We start from the raw sequence: 18,277 nt of genomic DNA on the forward strand, positions 1-18,277 counted from the left end.
AAGGGCCACATTACAGCAAAATTCTAAAGGGGCAAAGTGTGTTAAAAAGACAAGCCTGAAGGCTCTATGCCTTAATGCGAGGATTATTCGGAATAAGGTGGATGAATTAGCTGCGCAGGTAGCAGTTAACGGATACGATGTAATTGGCATCACGGAGACATGGCGAAAGGATGACCAAGGTTGGGCACTCTAAATCCAGGTGTATTCAACATTCAGGAAGGATTGTCAGAAAGGAAAAGGAGGTGGGGTGGCGTTGCTGGTTAAAGCAGAAATTAATGCAATAATAAGGAAGGACATTAGCTTGGATGATGTGGAATCGGTATGGGTGGAGCTACGGAATATCAAAGGGCAGAAAACGCCAGTGGGAGTTGTGTACAGACCACCAAACAGCAGTAGTGAGGTTGGGGACAGCATCAAACAAGAAATTAGAGATGCGTGCAATAAAGGTACAGCAGTTATCATGGGCAACTTTAATCTACATATTGATTGGGCTAACCAAACTGGTAGCAATGCGGTGGAGGAGGATTTCCTGGAGTGTATTCGGGATTGTTTTCAAGACCAATATGTAGAGGAACCAACTAAGGAGCTGGCCATCCTAGATTGGGTGTGTGTAATGAGAAAGGACTAATTAGCAATCTTGTCGTGCGAGGCCTTTTGGGGAAGAGTGACCATAATATGGTAAAATTATTTATTAAGATGGAGAGTGACACAGTTAATTCAGAGACTAGGGTCCTGAACTTAAGGAAAGGTAACTTAAATGGTATGAGACGTGAATTGGCTAGAATAGACTGGTGAGTGATACTTAAAGGGTTGACGGTCGATAGACAATGGCAAACATTCAGCGATCACATGGATAAACTTCAACAATTGTACATCCCTGCCTGGAGTAAAAATAAAATGGGGAAGGTGGCTCAACCGTGGCTAACAAGGAAAATTAAGGATAGTGTTAAATCCAAGGAAGAGGCACATAAATTGGCCAGAAAAAGCAGCAAACCTGAGGACTGCGAGAATTTTATAATACAGCAGAGGAGGACAAAGGGTTTAATTAGGAGAGGGAAAATAGAGTATGAGAAGAAGCTTGCTGGGAATATAAAAACTGACTGCAATAGATATGTGAAGAGAAAAAGATTAGTGAAGACAAACGTAGGTTCCTTGCAGTCATAATAATCAGGTGAATTTATAATGGGGAACAAAGAAATGGCAGACCAATTGAACAAATACTTTGGTTCTGTCTTCACGAAGGAAGACACAAATAACCTTCCGGAAATAATAGGGGACCGAGGCTCTAGAGAAAAGGAGGAACTGAAGGAAATCCTTATTAGTCAGGAAATTGTGTTAGGGAAATTGATGGGATTGAAGGAAGATACATACCCAGAGTCTGATAGTCTGCATCCCAGAGTACTTAAGGAAGTGGCTCTAGAAATAGTGGATGCATTGGTGATCATTTCCAACAGTCTATCAACTCTGGATCAGTTCCGATGGACTGGAGGGTTGCTAATGTAACACCACTTTTTAAAAAAGGAGGGAGAGAGAAAACGGGTAATTATACACCGGTTAGCCTGACATCAGTAGTGGAGAAAATGTTGGAATCAATTATTAAAGATGAAATAGCAGCGCATTTGGAAAGCAGTGACAGGATCGGTCCAAGTCAGCATGGATTTATGAAAGGGAAATCATGCTTGACAAATCTTCGAGAATTTTTTGAGGATGTAACTGGTAGAGTGGACAAGGGAGAACCAGTGGGTGTGGTGTATTTGGACTTTCAAAAGGCTTTTGACAAGGTCCCACACAAGAGATTAGTGTGCAAAATTAAAGCACATGATATTGAAGGTAATGTATTGACATGGATAGAGAACTGGTTGGCAGACAGAAAGCAGAGAGTCGGGATAAACGGGTCCTTTTCAGAGTGACTAGTGGGGTGCCACAGGGATCAGTGCTGGGCCCCCAGCTATTTACAATATACATCAATGATTTGGATGAAGGAATTGAGTGTAATATCTCCAAGTTTTCAGATGACACGAAGCTGGGTGACGGTGTGAGCTGTGAGGAGGATGCTAAGAAGCTGCAGGGTTACTTGGGTAGGTTAGGTGAGTGGGCAAATACATAGCAGATACAGTATAATGTGGATAAATGTGAGGTTATCCACTTTGGTGGCAAAAACACAAAGGCAGAATATTATCTGAATGGTGGCAGATTAGAAAAAGGGGAGGTGCAACGAGACCTGGGTGTCATGTACATCAGTCATTGGAAGTTGGCATGCAGGTACAGCAGGCAGTGAAGAAGGCAAATGGCATGTTGGCCTTCATAGCTAGGGGCTTTGAGTATAGGAGCAGGGAGGTCTTACTGCAGTTTTACAGGGCCTTGGTGAGGCCTCACCTGGATTATTGTGTTCAATTTTGATCTCCTAATCTGAGGAAGGATGTTCTTGCTATTGAGGGAGTGCAGCGAAGGTTCACCAGACTGATTCCCAGGATGGCAGGACTAACATTTGAAGAGAGACTGGATCGACTGGGCCTGTATTCACTGGAGTTTAGAAGGATGAGAAGGGATCTCATAGAAACATATAAAATTCTGACGGGACTGGACAGGTTACATGCAGGAAGAATGTTCCTGATGTTGGGGAAGTCCAGAACTAAGGGTCACAGTCTAAGGATAAAGGGTAAGCCATTTAGGACTCAGATGAGGAGAAACTTCTTCACTCAGAGAGTTGTTCACTTGTGGAATTCTCTACCGCAGAGAGTTGTTGATGCCAGTTCATTGGATATATTCAAGAGGGAGTTAGATATGGCCCTTACGGCTAAAGGGATCAAGGCGTATGGAGAGAAAGCAGGAAAGGGGTACTGAGATGAATGATCAGCCATGATCTTATTGAATGGCGGTGCAGGCCCGAATGGCCTACTCCTGCACCTATTTTCTATGTTTCTATGTATGCCCAGTCCGTGAATGGTGTTAGTGACCCAGTGCCAGCCAGCCTCGGGGTCCCCTGCTGATAGCCGACACCAGACAGCCGGTCAGCAGAGCCCAGCCCAGCTTCTCTCCTTCACTCATCTGCAGCTTCTGCACGGCTCCCTGCCAGCGCTGTTCGCTTTTACGGTGCATGTAGAATCCATCCCATTTGATTTTACAGTCAGAAATTTATCACACTAAAAAATGCACCAAACTAAAAAAAAGAGACATGCCCCAAATCATTTGAGACTCAGTACAGTCATAATGAAGGCTCAGTTGATAGCACTCTTACCCGTGAGCCACAAGGTGATGATTGAAGCCTTGAGAATATAATCTAGGCTGATGCTCCAGTGAGGTACATGGAATGTACAGTACAGAAACAGGCCATTCGGCCCAACACGTCTATGCCAGTGTTTACGGTCCTTTGGATGAGATGTTAGATCAAGGTCCCGCCTGTCTATTCCAGTGGTTCGAGGGGACTGTAAGGTTCCCGTAGCACCATTTGAAAAGTGGCAGAGCATCCCGTCCAACGCTCCTCCCTGACGCGACATCACTAAGCACAGATTAATGGGCCATTCATCTTATTCGCGGTTGTGGGGATCACACTGGCTGAAAAAATGGCTTCCTTTATCGTCTTCATAACGAGAGAAGTAATTCCGCGTATGTGGAGCACGATTGAGATATTTCTGAGGTATTGTTTCAATGACAATCTTTGTGTTGCTATTTAGTCACTGTCGTCTCTCCCTTCTGAATTTCTTCCAGGTCTTTGAACAATGTTTTCATGAGCTCCAAAACGAGATGCCATCAGTCATTGACGAAGTGTTGCAAATAATGGAATTGTGGCTGGAGAAGAGGATATGAAATTGGAAAGTTTAAGGAGCCTGTTTAATTGATACTGGTGCTGAATGTGTTGATTGGAGGAGGAAGGGGAATAAAACCAATTTCAAATCATCTAATTAGCAAAATAAAAGCTTTAAAAAAACCTCATGAAAAAACAAGTATCTTTTCAGCCACTTTTGGAGCATAAATGTAACTCAAGATTAGGTACAACAGAGCCATTGAAAGCCGTAAATAGATTTATTTCCTTCCTTGTGCACTCATTGTTTGTGTGTGTGGAGAAACACTTTTCCCGATCTCAATCGACATTTTTCTGTCCCAATCTGCTGCTCGCTAACCCAAGCCGTCTCTTCCTACCCTGATCCAATGGACAGGACCAGAGTCACAGGCTCCCCCAGCATTGGAATTACATGTCACAGTGGATGGATTGGGAGTGCGATAAAGGGCAAGACTAGGTTCACATCCAAGCAACGGTCACCTCTTAAGACCCACTACCCGCCGTGGTAGACCCTCGACAGCCAAGCTGCTATTGGAGTACCTCACCCCAACACATTGGTATGCGAGACTGCAGAACTCTCTCGCACTCTGCTAAGATTATCAAGGGAAGTGGCCTCAGTACCAAACGTCATTGAGGATTTGAGCAGTCTGTTGATCTGCTGGAGGTGAGCGATAGTGGTGACGAAGAAGAGGAATAACAAGGGAATAAAGAGTTGCCCTCTTTTAAATATTTTCATCAGCCTTACATTTTCTCATATTGACATTTTATATCCTGGGAAGTTATCGACTGTACTGCACTGATCCACAACTATTAAAAAAACACAAATGGACTAATGAATGTGATTTTATTTCACATTTACAATGAACTGAATCCCCTGCACCAGTGTGGCTTTTATTGTGGGTAGGTGAAGGAGGTAGATTTAAAGTGTCAGTTTGTCTCAGTAGGCAGGACTCTTATCAAGAGATCCGGAGCTGTGGGCTCAAACCACGCTCCAGGATTAAGCCCATCATCCAGGTCGAGCGAACGGAGACTTTGCTCTTTGGGTGAGATGAAGGCCACATACTCAGGGAAAAGTCTATTGCCAATATTTGAAGAAGAGCAAAGTGTTGTCTCGTACCCTGGCCAAAATTGGACCTCTTGCGACCAACACCACCAAAAACGGATTAATTCATTTCATTGCCACTTGTGGGATTTTGCTTCGTCAAAAATGACTTTTGCAAACATAACGTCACTCGCTGCACATCAAAGTAATTTTTAACAGATATTAAGGTGCTATAAAAAGGCAGGTCTTCAAGATTAAGGGAGATATTAACTGTTTCTCGTTTTGCTTCCTCCTAAAAAATCTATTTGCAAACAAGAATTATTTTTGATTCTCAGGATATGAGCATCGTTGGCAAGACTGCCATTTGTTAGCAATCCCTAAATGCCATTAGAAGGTGTGGGTGGACATTCTCCTTGTTACAACAGAGTGGCTTGCGAGAAAAAGACTTGCATTTATATAGCACCTGTCACAACCTCAGAATGTCTCAAAGCGCTTTACAGCCAATGAAGCATTTTTGAAGTGTAGTCACTGTTGTAATCATCATCATAGGCAGTCCCTCGAAATTGAGGAAGACTTGCTTCCACACTAAAAGTGAGTTCTCAGGTGGCTGTACAGGCCAATACAGGAATTACAGTCTCTGTCACAGTTGGGACAAACAGTGGTTGAAGGAAAGGGTGGGTGGGGAGTCTGGTTTCCCGCACATTCCTTCCGCTGCCTGCGCTTGTTTTCTGTATGCTCTCGGCGACGAGACTCAAGGTGCTCAGCGCCGTCCCGGATGGTCTTTCACCACTTTGGGCAATCTTTGGCCAGGGATTCCCAGATGTCGGTGGGATGTTGCACTTTATCAAGGAGGCTTTGAGGGTGTCCTTGAAACATTTCCTCTGCCCACCTGGGGCTTATTTTCCATGTAGAAGTTCCAAGTAGAGCGCTTGCTTTGGGAGTCTTGTGTCGGGCATGCAGACAATGCGGCCCGCCCAACAGAGCTGGTTGAGTCTGGTCAATGCTTCGATGCTGGGGATGTTGGGCTGATCGAGAACACTTAACGTTGGTGCGTCTATCCTCCCAGGGGATTTGCAGGATCTTGCGGAGACATTGTTGGTGATTGGTTCTAATGTAGGAAAAGCGGCTGCCAATTTGCCCACTTCAGGGGACAATTAAGAGTCAACAAAATAGTTGTGGGACTGGAGTCACATGTAGACCAAACCGGGTAAGAACGGCAGGTTTGCTTTCCTAAAAGGACATTAGTGAATCCGTTGCGTTTGCAATCCGGCTGCTTAAGTGTCACTTGAACTGATACCAGATTTTTACTTCCAGAGAAAAGCGGAATAAAAATTCACAAACTACCATGGTAGAATTTGAACTCACATTCTCTGGATTACTTCGTCCAGTGACATAATCTTTACATTAGCGTACCCAACTCAGGTTAAATAACCCTGACTGATTTTTTTCCATGACCCACCCCCTCACTGCAACTGTAGCATTCCCTAATTGCCACTCAAGCCAAAATCAGCAAACTTGGCACAGACAAGGGCTCGAACTTGCCCTCCATGGTAAGTTATGGCCTGGCCTGGGTGTCAATTATCGCAATTTACATCAGTGAGTATTAACACACCTGAATTATGTCAGTTGGAGACAATGACACGAAGAGGCAACACAGTGTAAATCATTGCTTGAACATAAGCCACTGAGGTGTTACCATATTATTATCTTTGCAAGGTCAGTGTGCAGTAAACCCATTAAACCTATTTGTCTTCTCCATCTAAACAAACATTTGTAACTCTTGACCATCTCAACAAATTGTGTACAGTTTTGGTCTCTTTAGCTCAGGAAGGGTATACTTGCCATTGAGAGAGTGCAACGAAGGTTCACCATACTGATTCCTGGGATGGGGCAATTGTCCTATGAGGAGAGATTGAGTCGACTAGGCCTATATTCCCTAAAGTTTAGGTGATCTCAGTTAAACATACAAAATTCTTACAGGACTTGACGGAATAGCTGCAGGGAGGATGTTTCCTCTGGCTGAGGAGTCTAGAGCCAGGGGTCACAGTCTCAGAATAAGGGATCAGCTATTTACGACTGAGATGAGGAGAAACTTCTTCACTCAGAGGGTGGTGAATCTCTAATTCTCAACCACAGCGGGCTGTGGAGGCTCAGTCTCTGAGTATATTCAAGATGGAGATCGATAGATTTTTGGATATTAAGAGAATCAAGGGATATGGGGATCGTGCAGGAAAGTGGAGTGGAAAGAAGAAGATCAGCCATGATCTTATTGAATGGCGGAGCAGGCTCGAGAGGCCGAATGGCCCACTCCTGCTCCTAATTCTTATGTTCTTGTGTGCTTGCTCTCCTGAACCTACCTTAATTGCCTTTTGAATGCAATTTTTAAAAATGTTCTTGGGATATGGGTAACACAGACAAGGCAGCATTGACTGTGGGTACCCTGAGGGTATCATCATAATTATCATCATAGGTAGTCCCTCGGAATCGAGGCAGACTTACTTCCACTCTTAACATGGGTTCTTTGGTGGCTGTACAGTCCAATTCGAGAACCACAGTCTCTGCCACAGGTGGGACAAACAGTCGTTGAGGGAAGGGGTGGGTGGGACTGGTTTGCCGCACGCTCCTTCCGCTGCGTTTGATTTCTGCATGCTCTTGGCGACGAGACTCGAGGTGCTCAGTGTCCTCCCGGATGCACTTTCTCCACTTAAGGTGGTCTTTGGCCAGGCACTCCCAGGTGTCAGTGGGGATGTTGCACTTTATAAGGGTATAAATCAACCATACAGTGTGGGACTGGAGTCACATGTAGGCCACACCAGGTAGAGTTAGTAGGTTGCCTTCGCTGAAGGTCATTAGTGAAACAATTCCTGGTGCTTACCAGATTTATTGAATTCAATTTCACAACTTGCCATGGTGGGACTTGATTTCTGTGTTGGTGATCCAGTACAATAAACATTACATTACTGTGTCTGTTTATTGTTGTGTTCCTAACACAGATGAGACTGCACATAGGGAGGTTAAAGTAACAGTGACCTCAGTCTTTATTAAGACACTCCAGAGTGAGGAACAGGCCTGAGGGGCCGGCTTATATACAGTACTCCCAAGGGATGCTGGGATCCCTTGGGACTTCAGGGGATGTGCTCCCTGGTGGCAGAACATGAAAACTATTTACAAGGTGAGGCGGTCGGGAGCCTTTCTTTCCTTGGTGGACCACCTCGGTACAAATGTCTGTTCTGGTGTGTTGGCTGTGCCTCGCTGGACTGGCGTGTTGTTGGCCCTGCAGGGCTGCTGTGTGAGCCTGGCCTTGCTGGGCTGTTGGGCATGATGGTCCGGGGTGGTGTCGTTGATCCTGTGGGTGTGTGTTGTGGGCTCGAAAAAGGTGGTGTCTGCTGTGGGTTGTCCAGGGCAGTCTGTGAACCGCAGCCTCGTTTAGTCCAGGTGCTTTCTGCAAATTTGTCCATTGTCTAGTTTGACTACAAACACCCTACTCCCTTCGTTAGCTATCACCGTGCCCGCAATCCACTTGGGACCATGTCCATAATTTAACACATACACAGGGTCATTCAGATCAATTTCCCGTGACACAGTGGCGCGACCATTGGTTACATTTTGTTGCTGCCGCCTGCTCTCTACCTGATTATGCAGATTAGGGTGAACCAGCGAGAGTCTGGTTTTAAGTGTCCTTTTCATGAGTAGCTCAGCCGGGGGCACCCCTGTGAGCGAGTGGGGTCTCGTGCAGTAGCTGAGCAGTACTCGGGACAGGCGGGTTTGCAGTGAGCCTTCTGTGACTCGTTTGAGGCTCTGTTTGATTGTTTGTACTGCCCGCTCTGCCTGCCCATTGGAGGTTGGTTTAAATGGGGCCGAGGTAACATGTTTGATCCCATTGCGGGTCATGAATTCTTTAAATTCGGCACTGGTGAAACATGGCCTGTATGGCTTTCAATGGTGGCGGTGGCGGTGCTTCCCGACATTATTTCACATTCAATCCATTTTGAAAAAGCATCCATCACCACCAGGAACATTTTACCGAGAAACGGGCCCGCATAGTCGCCATGGATCCTCGACCATGGTCTGGAGGGTCAGGACCACAAACTTAGTGGTGTCTCTCTGGGCGTGTTGCCGTACACAGGACTCTAAGTCAGAGTCGAAACCGGGCCACCACACGTGGGATCTGGCTATCGCTTTCATCATTACTTTACCCGGGTGTATGCTGTGGAGATCCGAGATGAACATCTCCCTGCCCTTTTTGGGTAGCACTACGCGGTTACCCCACAACAGGTAGTCTGCCTGAATGGACAGCTCGTCTTTTCGCCGCTGGAATGGCTTGATTAGCTCTTCCATTTCAACGGGGATGCTGACCCAGCTCCCATGCAGTACACAGTTTTTTACTCGGGACTGCAGAGGATCTTGGCTGGTCCAAGTCCTAATCTGGCAGGGCGCGACAGGAGATTTATCATTTTCAAACGCTTCCATGACCATCAACAAGTCTGCGGGCTGCGCCATCATCAACAAGTTTGCAGGCTGCGCCATTTCCACCCCCCGTGGTGGGCAATGGTAGCCGACTGACAGCATCCACACAGTTCTCGGTGCCTGGCCTGTGGCTGATGGTATAGTTATAGGCTGATAGCGCGAGTGCACACCTTTGTATGCGGGCTGAGGCATTAGTATTTATCCCCTTGTTTTCAGCGAACAGGGATATGAGGGGCTTGTGATCAAATTTGAGGCCAAACAGGTACTGATGCATTTTCTTTACCCCAAACACACATGCTAATGCCTCTTTCTCAATCATGCTGTAGGCCCTCTCGGCCTTAGACAAGCTCCTGGAGGCAGAGGCGACAGGTTGCATCTTTCCCGCAACACACCCGACTCCATACGATGACGCATCACATGCTAGCACAAGTCTTTTACACGGGTTAGACAATACACGCAGCTTGTTGGAGCATAAAATGTTTCTGGCTTTCGTAAAGGCAATTACAAGGTTTCTTCCCCATACCCAGTTCTCACCTTTTCGCAATAACACATGTAGGGGCTCTAAGAGGGTGCTTAACCCCGGTAGGAAGTTACCAAAATAGTTGAGGAGTCCCAGGAACGACCGCAGCTCCATGATGTTCTGTGGTCTGGGCGCGTTCCTGATAGCCTCTGTCTTGGCGTCTGTGGGTCGAATGCCATACACCGTGATCTTTCCCCCCAAAAACTCCACTTCTGTTGCCATGAAGACGCATTTCGACCTCTTCAGCCACAGCCCTACGCGATCCAGTTGCTGGAGGACCTCCTCCAGGTTTTGTAGGTGCTCGATGGTGTCCCAACCCGTGACCAATATGTTGTCCTGAAAAACCACCGTGCGTGGTACCAACTTGAGTAGGCTCGCCATGTTTCTCTGGAAGATCGCTGCAGCCGACCGAATTCCAAACGGGCATCTGTTGTAGATGAACAATCCCTTGTGCGTGTTGATGCAGGTGAGGCCCTTCGAAGACTCCTCCAGCTCCTGTGTCATGTAGGCCGAAGTCAGGTCGAGCTTGGTGAACGTCTTGCCTCCTGCCAGAGGCGCAAATAGGTCATCTGCCTTAGGTAGCGGGTATTGGTCCTGTAGCGAGAAATGATTAATAGTTACTTTATAATCGCCGCAAATCCTGACCAGGCCATCACTTTTGAGTACTGGAACAATCGGGCTGGCCCACTCGCTGAATTCCACTGGGGAGATGATGTCCTCGCGTTGCAGCCTATCCAGCTCGATTTCCACTCTGTCCCTCAGCATGTGAGGTACCGCTCGCGCCTTGTGGTGAATGGGTCATGCCTCTGGGACCAAGTGGATCCGCACCTTCACCCTGGAAAAGTTTCCAATGCCTGGCTCAAAAAGGGAAGGAAATTTGTTAAGAACCTGGGTACATGAGGCCTCATCGACATGTGATAGCGCTCGGATGTCATCCCAGTTCCAGCGGATTTTGCCCAGCCAGATCGTTCTAGGTAGTGTGGGGCCATCGCCCAGGACAATCCAGAGTGGCAGTTCGTGCACCGTGCCCTCGAAGGTGACCTTGACCATGGCGCTGCCCAGCACAGTGATGAGCTCTTTGGTGTACGTTCTCAGTTTCGTGTGAATGGGGCTCAGGGTTGGTCTGAGTGCCTTGTTGCACCACAGTCTCTCAAACATCTTTTTACTTATATTGGATTGGCTAGCGCCACTGTCCAGTTCCATGGCTACGGGTAAGCCATTCAATTTTACATTTAGCATTATAGGTGGACATTTCATCGAAAATGTGTGCACCCCATGTACTTCAGCATCTGCCTCCTCTCTCTGAGGCTCGAAATTGCTTTGATCCACCATGAACCGATGTTCCTCTGCCACGTGGTGGTTAGCAGGTTTTGCAGAGCTTGCAGCTCATCTGCAATCTCGTTGGAGGTGCCCCATTGTTGCACAGCTCTTGCAAACATATCCTTTGAAGCGGCATGAATAGGCTGAATGGAAGCCTCCACAATGCCAACAAGGTGTGAATTGCCTTGCATTCATCCTTTGTTGAGGACTCTTCGAGTCATCTGGGTCACCTGAGGCCTGCTGGCAGTTCCAAACTCGTGGGTTCTGCCCTGTATATTTCTGCTCGCAAACACAGTTCCAGTTAATTTATAAACATTGCTAGCACTTGTGTGCTGAGAGATTTGTTTGGTGTTATCACTGGTGGACATAAACGCCTGTGCTATCGCAATGGCCTGACTGAGGGTCGGTGTCTCTACAGTCAAAATTTTTTGTCGGATGGTCTCGTGGCCAATGCCCAGTACAAAAAAGTCTCTGAGCCTCTGCTCCAGGTAGCCATCAAATTCACATTGTCTTGCAAGTCATCTAAGCTCGGCAACATAGCTCGCCACTTCCTGACCTTCAGATCACTGGCACGTGTAGAACCGATACCTCACCATCAGCACGCTCTCCCTCGGGTTAAGATGCACCCGAACCAGTGTACACAGCTCCTCATACGACTTATTTGTGGATTTCACCGGAGCCAGAAGATTCTTCATGAGGCTGTAGGTCGGTGCCCCGCAGACCGTGAGGAGGACCGCTTTCCTTTTTGCAGCGCTTCCTTCTCCATCCAGCTCGTTGGCTACAAAGTACTGGTCTAGCCATTTGACATAGGCTTCCCAGTCCTCACCCTCCGATAACTTCTCCAGGATGCCCACAGTTTGCTGCATCTTTGCGTTGGATTTGTATGCTCGTCGCCAGTTGTTGTGTTCCTAACACAGGTGAGACTGCACACAGGGAGGGTAAAGTAACCGTGACCTCGGTCTTTATTAAGACACATCAGAGTGAGGAACAGGTTTTGAGGCCAGCTTATATACAGTGCTCCCAAGGGATGCTGGGCTCCCTTGGGACTTCAGGGGATGCGCTCCCTGGTGTGGAACATGGGAGTGCATGCTCTACAGATACACAACATTTATATTTTTCCTTCAGTGGCCTTGCATGCTATGATATTAACCAAGTTTAGTACCCTTTGTGTGAACAAGTTCCACCTGGCATTACCTTCTCACTCTTACACCTTCTGTTCCTATTAACCAAGGCCTTTCCTCCACAAGTAAATAAATTTGCCCTGACCAACACTGGCAATCCCCTTCATAACCTTCAAAAATACAATCCCGTTGCATCAAAATCTCCTCCTTTTCCTGAAGGGAAGCTCACACCACCACACTAGTGCAATACTTTCATTTGTTCCTCCACGATCTATCTTCACCTTCCCTCTCATTACGAGAAATTGACAGGAGATTTTGGAGACATGTTAGGTCTAAATGTACTTAAATCCATTAGAAATTGGAATGAGAACTGTAGAATAATTTTGTACCTTCACAGCACATTTTATAAGATTGATAAAGCGAAGCATCCACAATTTTATTTTTCACTTACACACATGCAATTTTTTGCAACTTCTTTTGCAACAAACAAACCTCTTAAATACAATTTTTAAAATATATTGTAATATTCTATAACTACTTCTTTATCAATAGCTTCCAACAGCTCTCTGAACATTGATGTTATATGCCCTGTTGCATCCTGGCATGGTCGTGGCTGGGTGAAGACGTGGCCATTTTATTACATCCGCACCTTAAATTAGTCCAATTAGAAACAAAAATGTAATTGGTTTACTTTCAGTGAGAGACCAAGTGAATTTGCCAATGCGCGCACCAAGGGACAAAAGGACTGGAGTCAAAGACGAGGAAAATCAGGTAGCAGAAATAGCTAGGTGATACTAAACTAGAATCATAGAATGGTTACAACACGGAAGAAAGTTATTCGGCCCATCGAGCATGTGCTGGCTCTCTGCAAGAGCACTTCAGCTAGTCCCACTCCCCCGCCCTTTCCCCATAGCCCATGCATACAAAATTATTTCAGGTACTTATCCAACTCCCTTTTGAAAGCCATGACTGAGTCTGTCTCCACCACCATTTCAGGCAGTGCATTCCAGACCCTAACCACTCACTGTGTAAAAAAGTTTTTTCTTATATCGCCTTTGGTTTTTTTGCCAATCACCTTAAACCTGCATCCTCTGATTCTCTACCCTTCTGCCAATGGGAACCGTTTCTCTCGATCTATCATGTCCAGACCCCTCCTGATTTTGAACACCTTTATCCAATCTCCTCTCAATCTTCTCTGCTTTTTGGAGAATAACCCCTGCTTTTCCAGTCTATCCACGTAACTGAGGTCCCTCATCCCTGGAATAATTATCGTAAATCTTTTCTGCACCCTCCCTAAGGTCTTCACATCCTTCCTAAAGTGCAGTGCCCAGAATTGGACACAATGCTCCAGTTGAGGCCGAACCAGTGTTCTATATCAATTCACCATAATTTCCATGCTGTTGTACTCTATATCTCTGTTCATGAAGCCCAGGATCCCATAAACTTTTTAACCGCTGTCTCAACCTGCCCTGCCACCTTCAACAATTTGTGCACATATACCCCCAGGTCACTCTGTTCATGTACCCCCTTTCAGATTATACCCACTAATTTATATTTCCTCTCATTCTTTCTACCAAAATGTATCACTTCACACTTTTCTGCGTTAAATTTCATCTGCGTGTCTGCCCATTCCACCAGCCTGTCTCTGTCCTCTTGAAGTCTACCACTATCCTCTCACTGTTCACTATACTTCCAAGATTTATGTCCTTTGCAAATTTTGAAATTGTGCCCTGTGCACCCACATCCAAATCATTAATATACATCAAGAAAAGCAGTGGTCCTAGAACCGACTCCTGGGGAACACCACTGCATACCTTCCTCCAGTCCAAAAACCAACCATTCATCACTACTCTCTGTTTCCTGTCAACTAAAGCCTGTAGATTGTAAAAAGGGGGAGGCAGCGGGGGAGAACTGAAGGCAGTGAGGAGATCGGCAGTAATGAGGTCCTGTTAAGAAATGGACTTGAGTAGAAGATGAAACATAGAAACATAGAAACATAGAAACATAGAAAATAGGTGCAGGAGCAGGCCATTCAGCCCTTCTAGCCTGCACCGCCATTCAATGAGTTCATGGCTGAACATGAAACTTCAGTACCCCCTTCCTGCTTTCTCGCCATAACCCTTGATCCCCCGAGTAGTAAGGACTTCATCTAACTCCCTTTTGAATATATTTAGTGAATTGGCCTCAACTACTTTCTGTGGTAGAGAATTCCACAGGTTCACCACTCTCTGGGTGAAGAAGTTTCTCCTCATCTCGGTCCTAAATGGCTTACCCCTTATCCTCAGACTGTGACCCCTGGTTCTGGACTTCCCCAACATTGGGAACATTCTTTCTGCATCTAACCTGTCTAAACCCGTCAGAATTTTAAACGTTTCTATGAGGTCCCCTCTCATTCTTCTGAACTCCAGTGAATACAAGCCCAATTGATCCAATCTTTCTTGATAGGTCAGTCCCGCCATCCCGGGAATCAGTCTGGTGAACCTTCGCTGCACTCCCTCAATAGCAAGAATGTCCTTCCTCAAGTTAGGAGACCAAAACTGTACACAATACTCCAGGTGTGGCCTCACCAAGGCCCTGTACAACTGTAGCAACACCTCCCTGCCCCTGTATTCAAATCCCCTCGCTATGAAGGCCAACATGCCATTTGCTTTCTTAACCGCCTGCTGTACCTGCATGCCAACCTTCAATGACTGATGTACCATGACACCCAGGTCTCGTTGCACCTTCCCTTTTCCTAATCTGTCACCATTCAGATAATAGTCTGTCTCTCTGTTTTTACCACCAAAGTGGATAACCTCACATTTATCCACATTATACTTCATCTGCCATGCATTTGCCCACTCACCTAACCTATCCAAGTCACTCTGCAGCCTAATAGCATCCTCCTCGCAGCTCACACTGCCACCCAATTTAGTATCATCCGCAAATTTGGAGATACTGCATTTAATCCCCTCGTCTAAATCATTAATGTACAATGTAAACAGCTGGGGCCCCAGCACAGAACCTTGCGGCACTCCACTAGTCACTGCCTGCCATTCTGAAAAGTACCCGTTTACTCCTACTCTTTGCTTCCTGTCTGACAACCAGTTCTCAATCCACGTCAGCACACTACCCCCAATCCCATGTGCTTTAACTTTGCACATTAATCTCTTGTGTGGGACCTTGTCGAAAGCCTTCTGAAAGTCCAAATATACCACATCAACTGGTTCTCCTTTGTCCACTTTACTGGAAACATCCTCAAAAAATTCCAGAAGATTTGTCAAGCATGATTTCCCTTTCACAAATCCATGCTGACTTGGACCTATCATGTCACCATTTTCCAGATGCACTGCTATGACATCCTTAATAATTGATTCCATCATTTTACCCACTACTGAGGTCAGGCTGACCGGTCTATAATTCCCTGTTTTCTCTCTCCCTCCTCTTTTAAAAAGTGGGGTTACATTGGCTACCCTCCACTCCATAGGAACTGATCCAGAGTCAATGGAATGTTGGAAAATGACTGTCAATGCATCCGCTATTTCCAAGGCCACCTCCTTAAGTACTCCAGGATGCAGGCCATCAGGCCCTGGGGACTTATCTGCCTTCAATCCCATCAATTTCCCCAACACAATTTCCCGACTAATAAAGATTTCCCTCAGTTCCTCTTCCTTACTAGACCCTCTGACCCCTTTTATATCCGGAAGGTTGTTTGTATCCTCCTTAGTGAATACCGAACCAAAGTACTTGTTCAATTGATCCGCCATTTCTTTGTTCCCCGTTATGACTTCCCCTGATTCTGACTGCAGGGGACCTACGTTTGTCTTCACCAACCTTTTTCTCTTTACATACCTATAGAAACTTTTGCAATCCGCCTTAATGTTCCCTGCAAGCTTCTTCTCGTACTCCATTTTCCCTGTCCTAATCAAACCCTTTGTCCTCCTCTGCTGAGTTCTAAATTTCTCCCAGTCCCCAGGTTCGCTGCTATTTCTGGCCAATTTGTATGCCACTTCCTTGGCTTTAATACTATCCCTGATTTCCCTAGATAGCCACGGTTGAGCCACCTTCCCCTTTTTATTTTTACGCCAGACAGGAATGTACAATTGTTGTACTTCATCCATGCGGTCTCTAAATGTCTGCCATTGCCCATCCACAGTCAACCCCCTAAGTATCATTCGCCAATCTATCCTAGCCAATTCTCGCCTCATACCTTCAAAGTTACCCTTCTTTAAGTTCTGGACCATGGTCTCTGAATTTACTGTTTCATTCTCCATCCTAATGCAGAATTCCACCATATTATGGTCACTCTTCCCCAAGGGGCCTCGCACAATGAGATTGCTAATTAATCCTCTCTCATTACACAACACCCAGTCTAAGATGGCCTCCCCTCTAGTTGGTTCCTCAACATATTGGTCTAGAAAACCATGATGGGGCTGAAATTCATCAACTCACCACCCCTGCTACTTGCACCTGTGCAGCAGAGTGAGAGAGCTGTAAGAAGAGCATCCATTGTACAGCGGAATGCTAATGAAAGATTTTGTCACTGGAGGTTTGGAGTGTTACAGGTGTCGACAATGAGGCGAGACTACCTGCTCTTAAGAAAAACAATTGACAATACCTGGCCTTTTTATGGAAAGAAAAGCACAGATGAGCAAAAAAAAGACTTGCGTTTATATAGCATCTTTCACAACCACCAGACGTCCCAAAGCACTTTACAGCCGATTGAGTACTTTTGAAGTGTAGTCACTGTTGTAATGCAGGAAACGTGGTAGCCAATTTGCACACAGAAAGCTCCCACAAACAGCAATGTGATAATGACCAGATAATCTGTTTTGGTGATGTTGATTGAGGGATAAATATTGGGCCAGGACACTGGGAGAACTCCCCTGCTCTTCTTCGAAAAACTACCATGGGATCTTTTACACCCACCTGAGAGAGCAGATGGGGCCTCGGTTTCATGTTTCCACTGAAAGACGGCATCTCTTGAAAGTGCAGAACTCCCTCAGCACAGCACTGAGTGTCAGCCTAGATTTTTGTGCAGGAAGGATTAGCACTCAGTAATACCAGTTAACTGTATATGGCGTAGGGTACTGTAGTAACAGCCAGGAAATAAATCATTTTTATTTTCATGGCGCTACTTATAGATACAGTTACAACGTCCCGAATCCGGAATTCCAAAAAACGGAATTGTCCAAAAACCAGACATTTTTGCAGCGGCCAAGGTGGCGACATCGGGCGAGGAAACCAGTAAAAAACGTAGTGCCAGGGGACCGCGGGCAGCGAGGAGCGGAGGATCGGCGGGAATCGGTGGGTGGCCAGGAGCGGAGGATTGGCGGGAATCGCTGGGTGGCAAGGAGCGCCAACAACGAGATCCAAAAACCGGCATGGATTCGGTCCCGAGGATGCCTTCGGTACCTTGCTTAAGTGCCCATTTTTCACTGCCTTCTGCTGCCTAGGCGTTAAGCTCAACAACTCTCTCCTAAACCTCTGCCTTGCTCTCCTGCCTTAGAACACTTTTAAAAACCTACCTCTTTGACCAAGCTTTTGGTTACCTGTCCAAATATCTCCTTATGTGGCTCAGTGTCAAATGCTGTTTGATAACCCTCCTGTAATGACCAGATAATCTGTTTTGTTATTGAGGGCTAAATATTGGCCATGACACCGGGGAGTACTCCCCTGCTCTTCTTTGAAATAGCGCCATGGGATTTTTTATGTCCACTTGGAAGAGCAAAGGGAACCTGTTTAATGTCTCGTCTGAAAGACAGCACCTCCGACAGTGCAGCTCTCCCTCAGCACTGCACTGGAATGTCAGCCTAGATAGAAGTGCTCAAGTCCCTGGATTGGGATTTGACTCTACAACCTTCTGACTCAGAGGCAAGTGTGCTACCCACTGAGCCACAACTCACAGCATGAGAATAAGTCCTGGGATTTCAGGTCTGAAGCCAACATCAATAGCGTCTTTACCAATTGAACTTAGGGCTGGGTATGGATTCCCGTGTTCGACAAGTTTTACTTCAGCAAAGCGAAGATGACTACATAATGCACAG

The 18,277-nt window shown here is 46.1% G+C and overlaps 1 protein-coding gene across 2 annotated transcripts in view; it reads left to right on the plus strand.

Moving 5' to 3' along the window:
* LOC139277342 (monoglyceride lipase-like) overlaps positions 1-4,598 on the plus strand; it is a 63,881-nt gene extending 59,283 nt beyond the window's left edge. For both annotated transcript variants that reach the window (XM_070895690.1, XM_070895689.1), the window contains exon 7: positions 3,709-4,598. In XM_070895690.1, the coding sequence (XP_070751791.1) occupies positions 3,709-3,807 (99 nt within the window). In that variant the 3' untranslated portion in view covers positions 3,808-4,598. The remainder of the gene's footprint in view (positions 1-3,708) is intronic.
* The last annotated feature ends 13,679 nt before the right edge of the window (positions 4,599-18,277 follow it).

This window comes from Pristiophorus japonicus, chromosome 12, assembly GCF_044704955.1.
Source record: "Pristiophorus japonicus isolate sPriJap1 chromosome 12, sPriJap1.hap1, whole genome shotgun sequence".
Taxonomy (NCBI): domain Eukaryota; kingdom Metazoa; phylum Chordata; class Chondrichthyes; family Pristiophoridae; genus Pristiophorus; species Pristiophorus japonicus.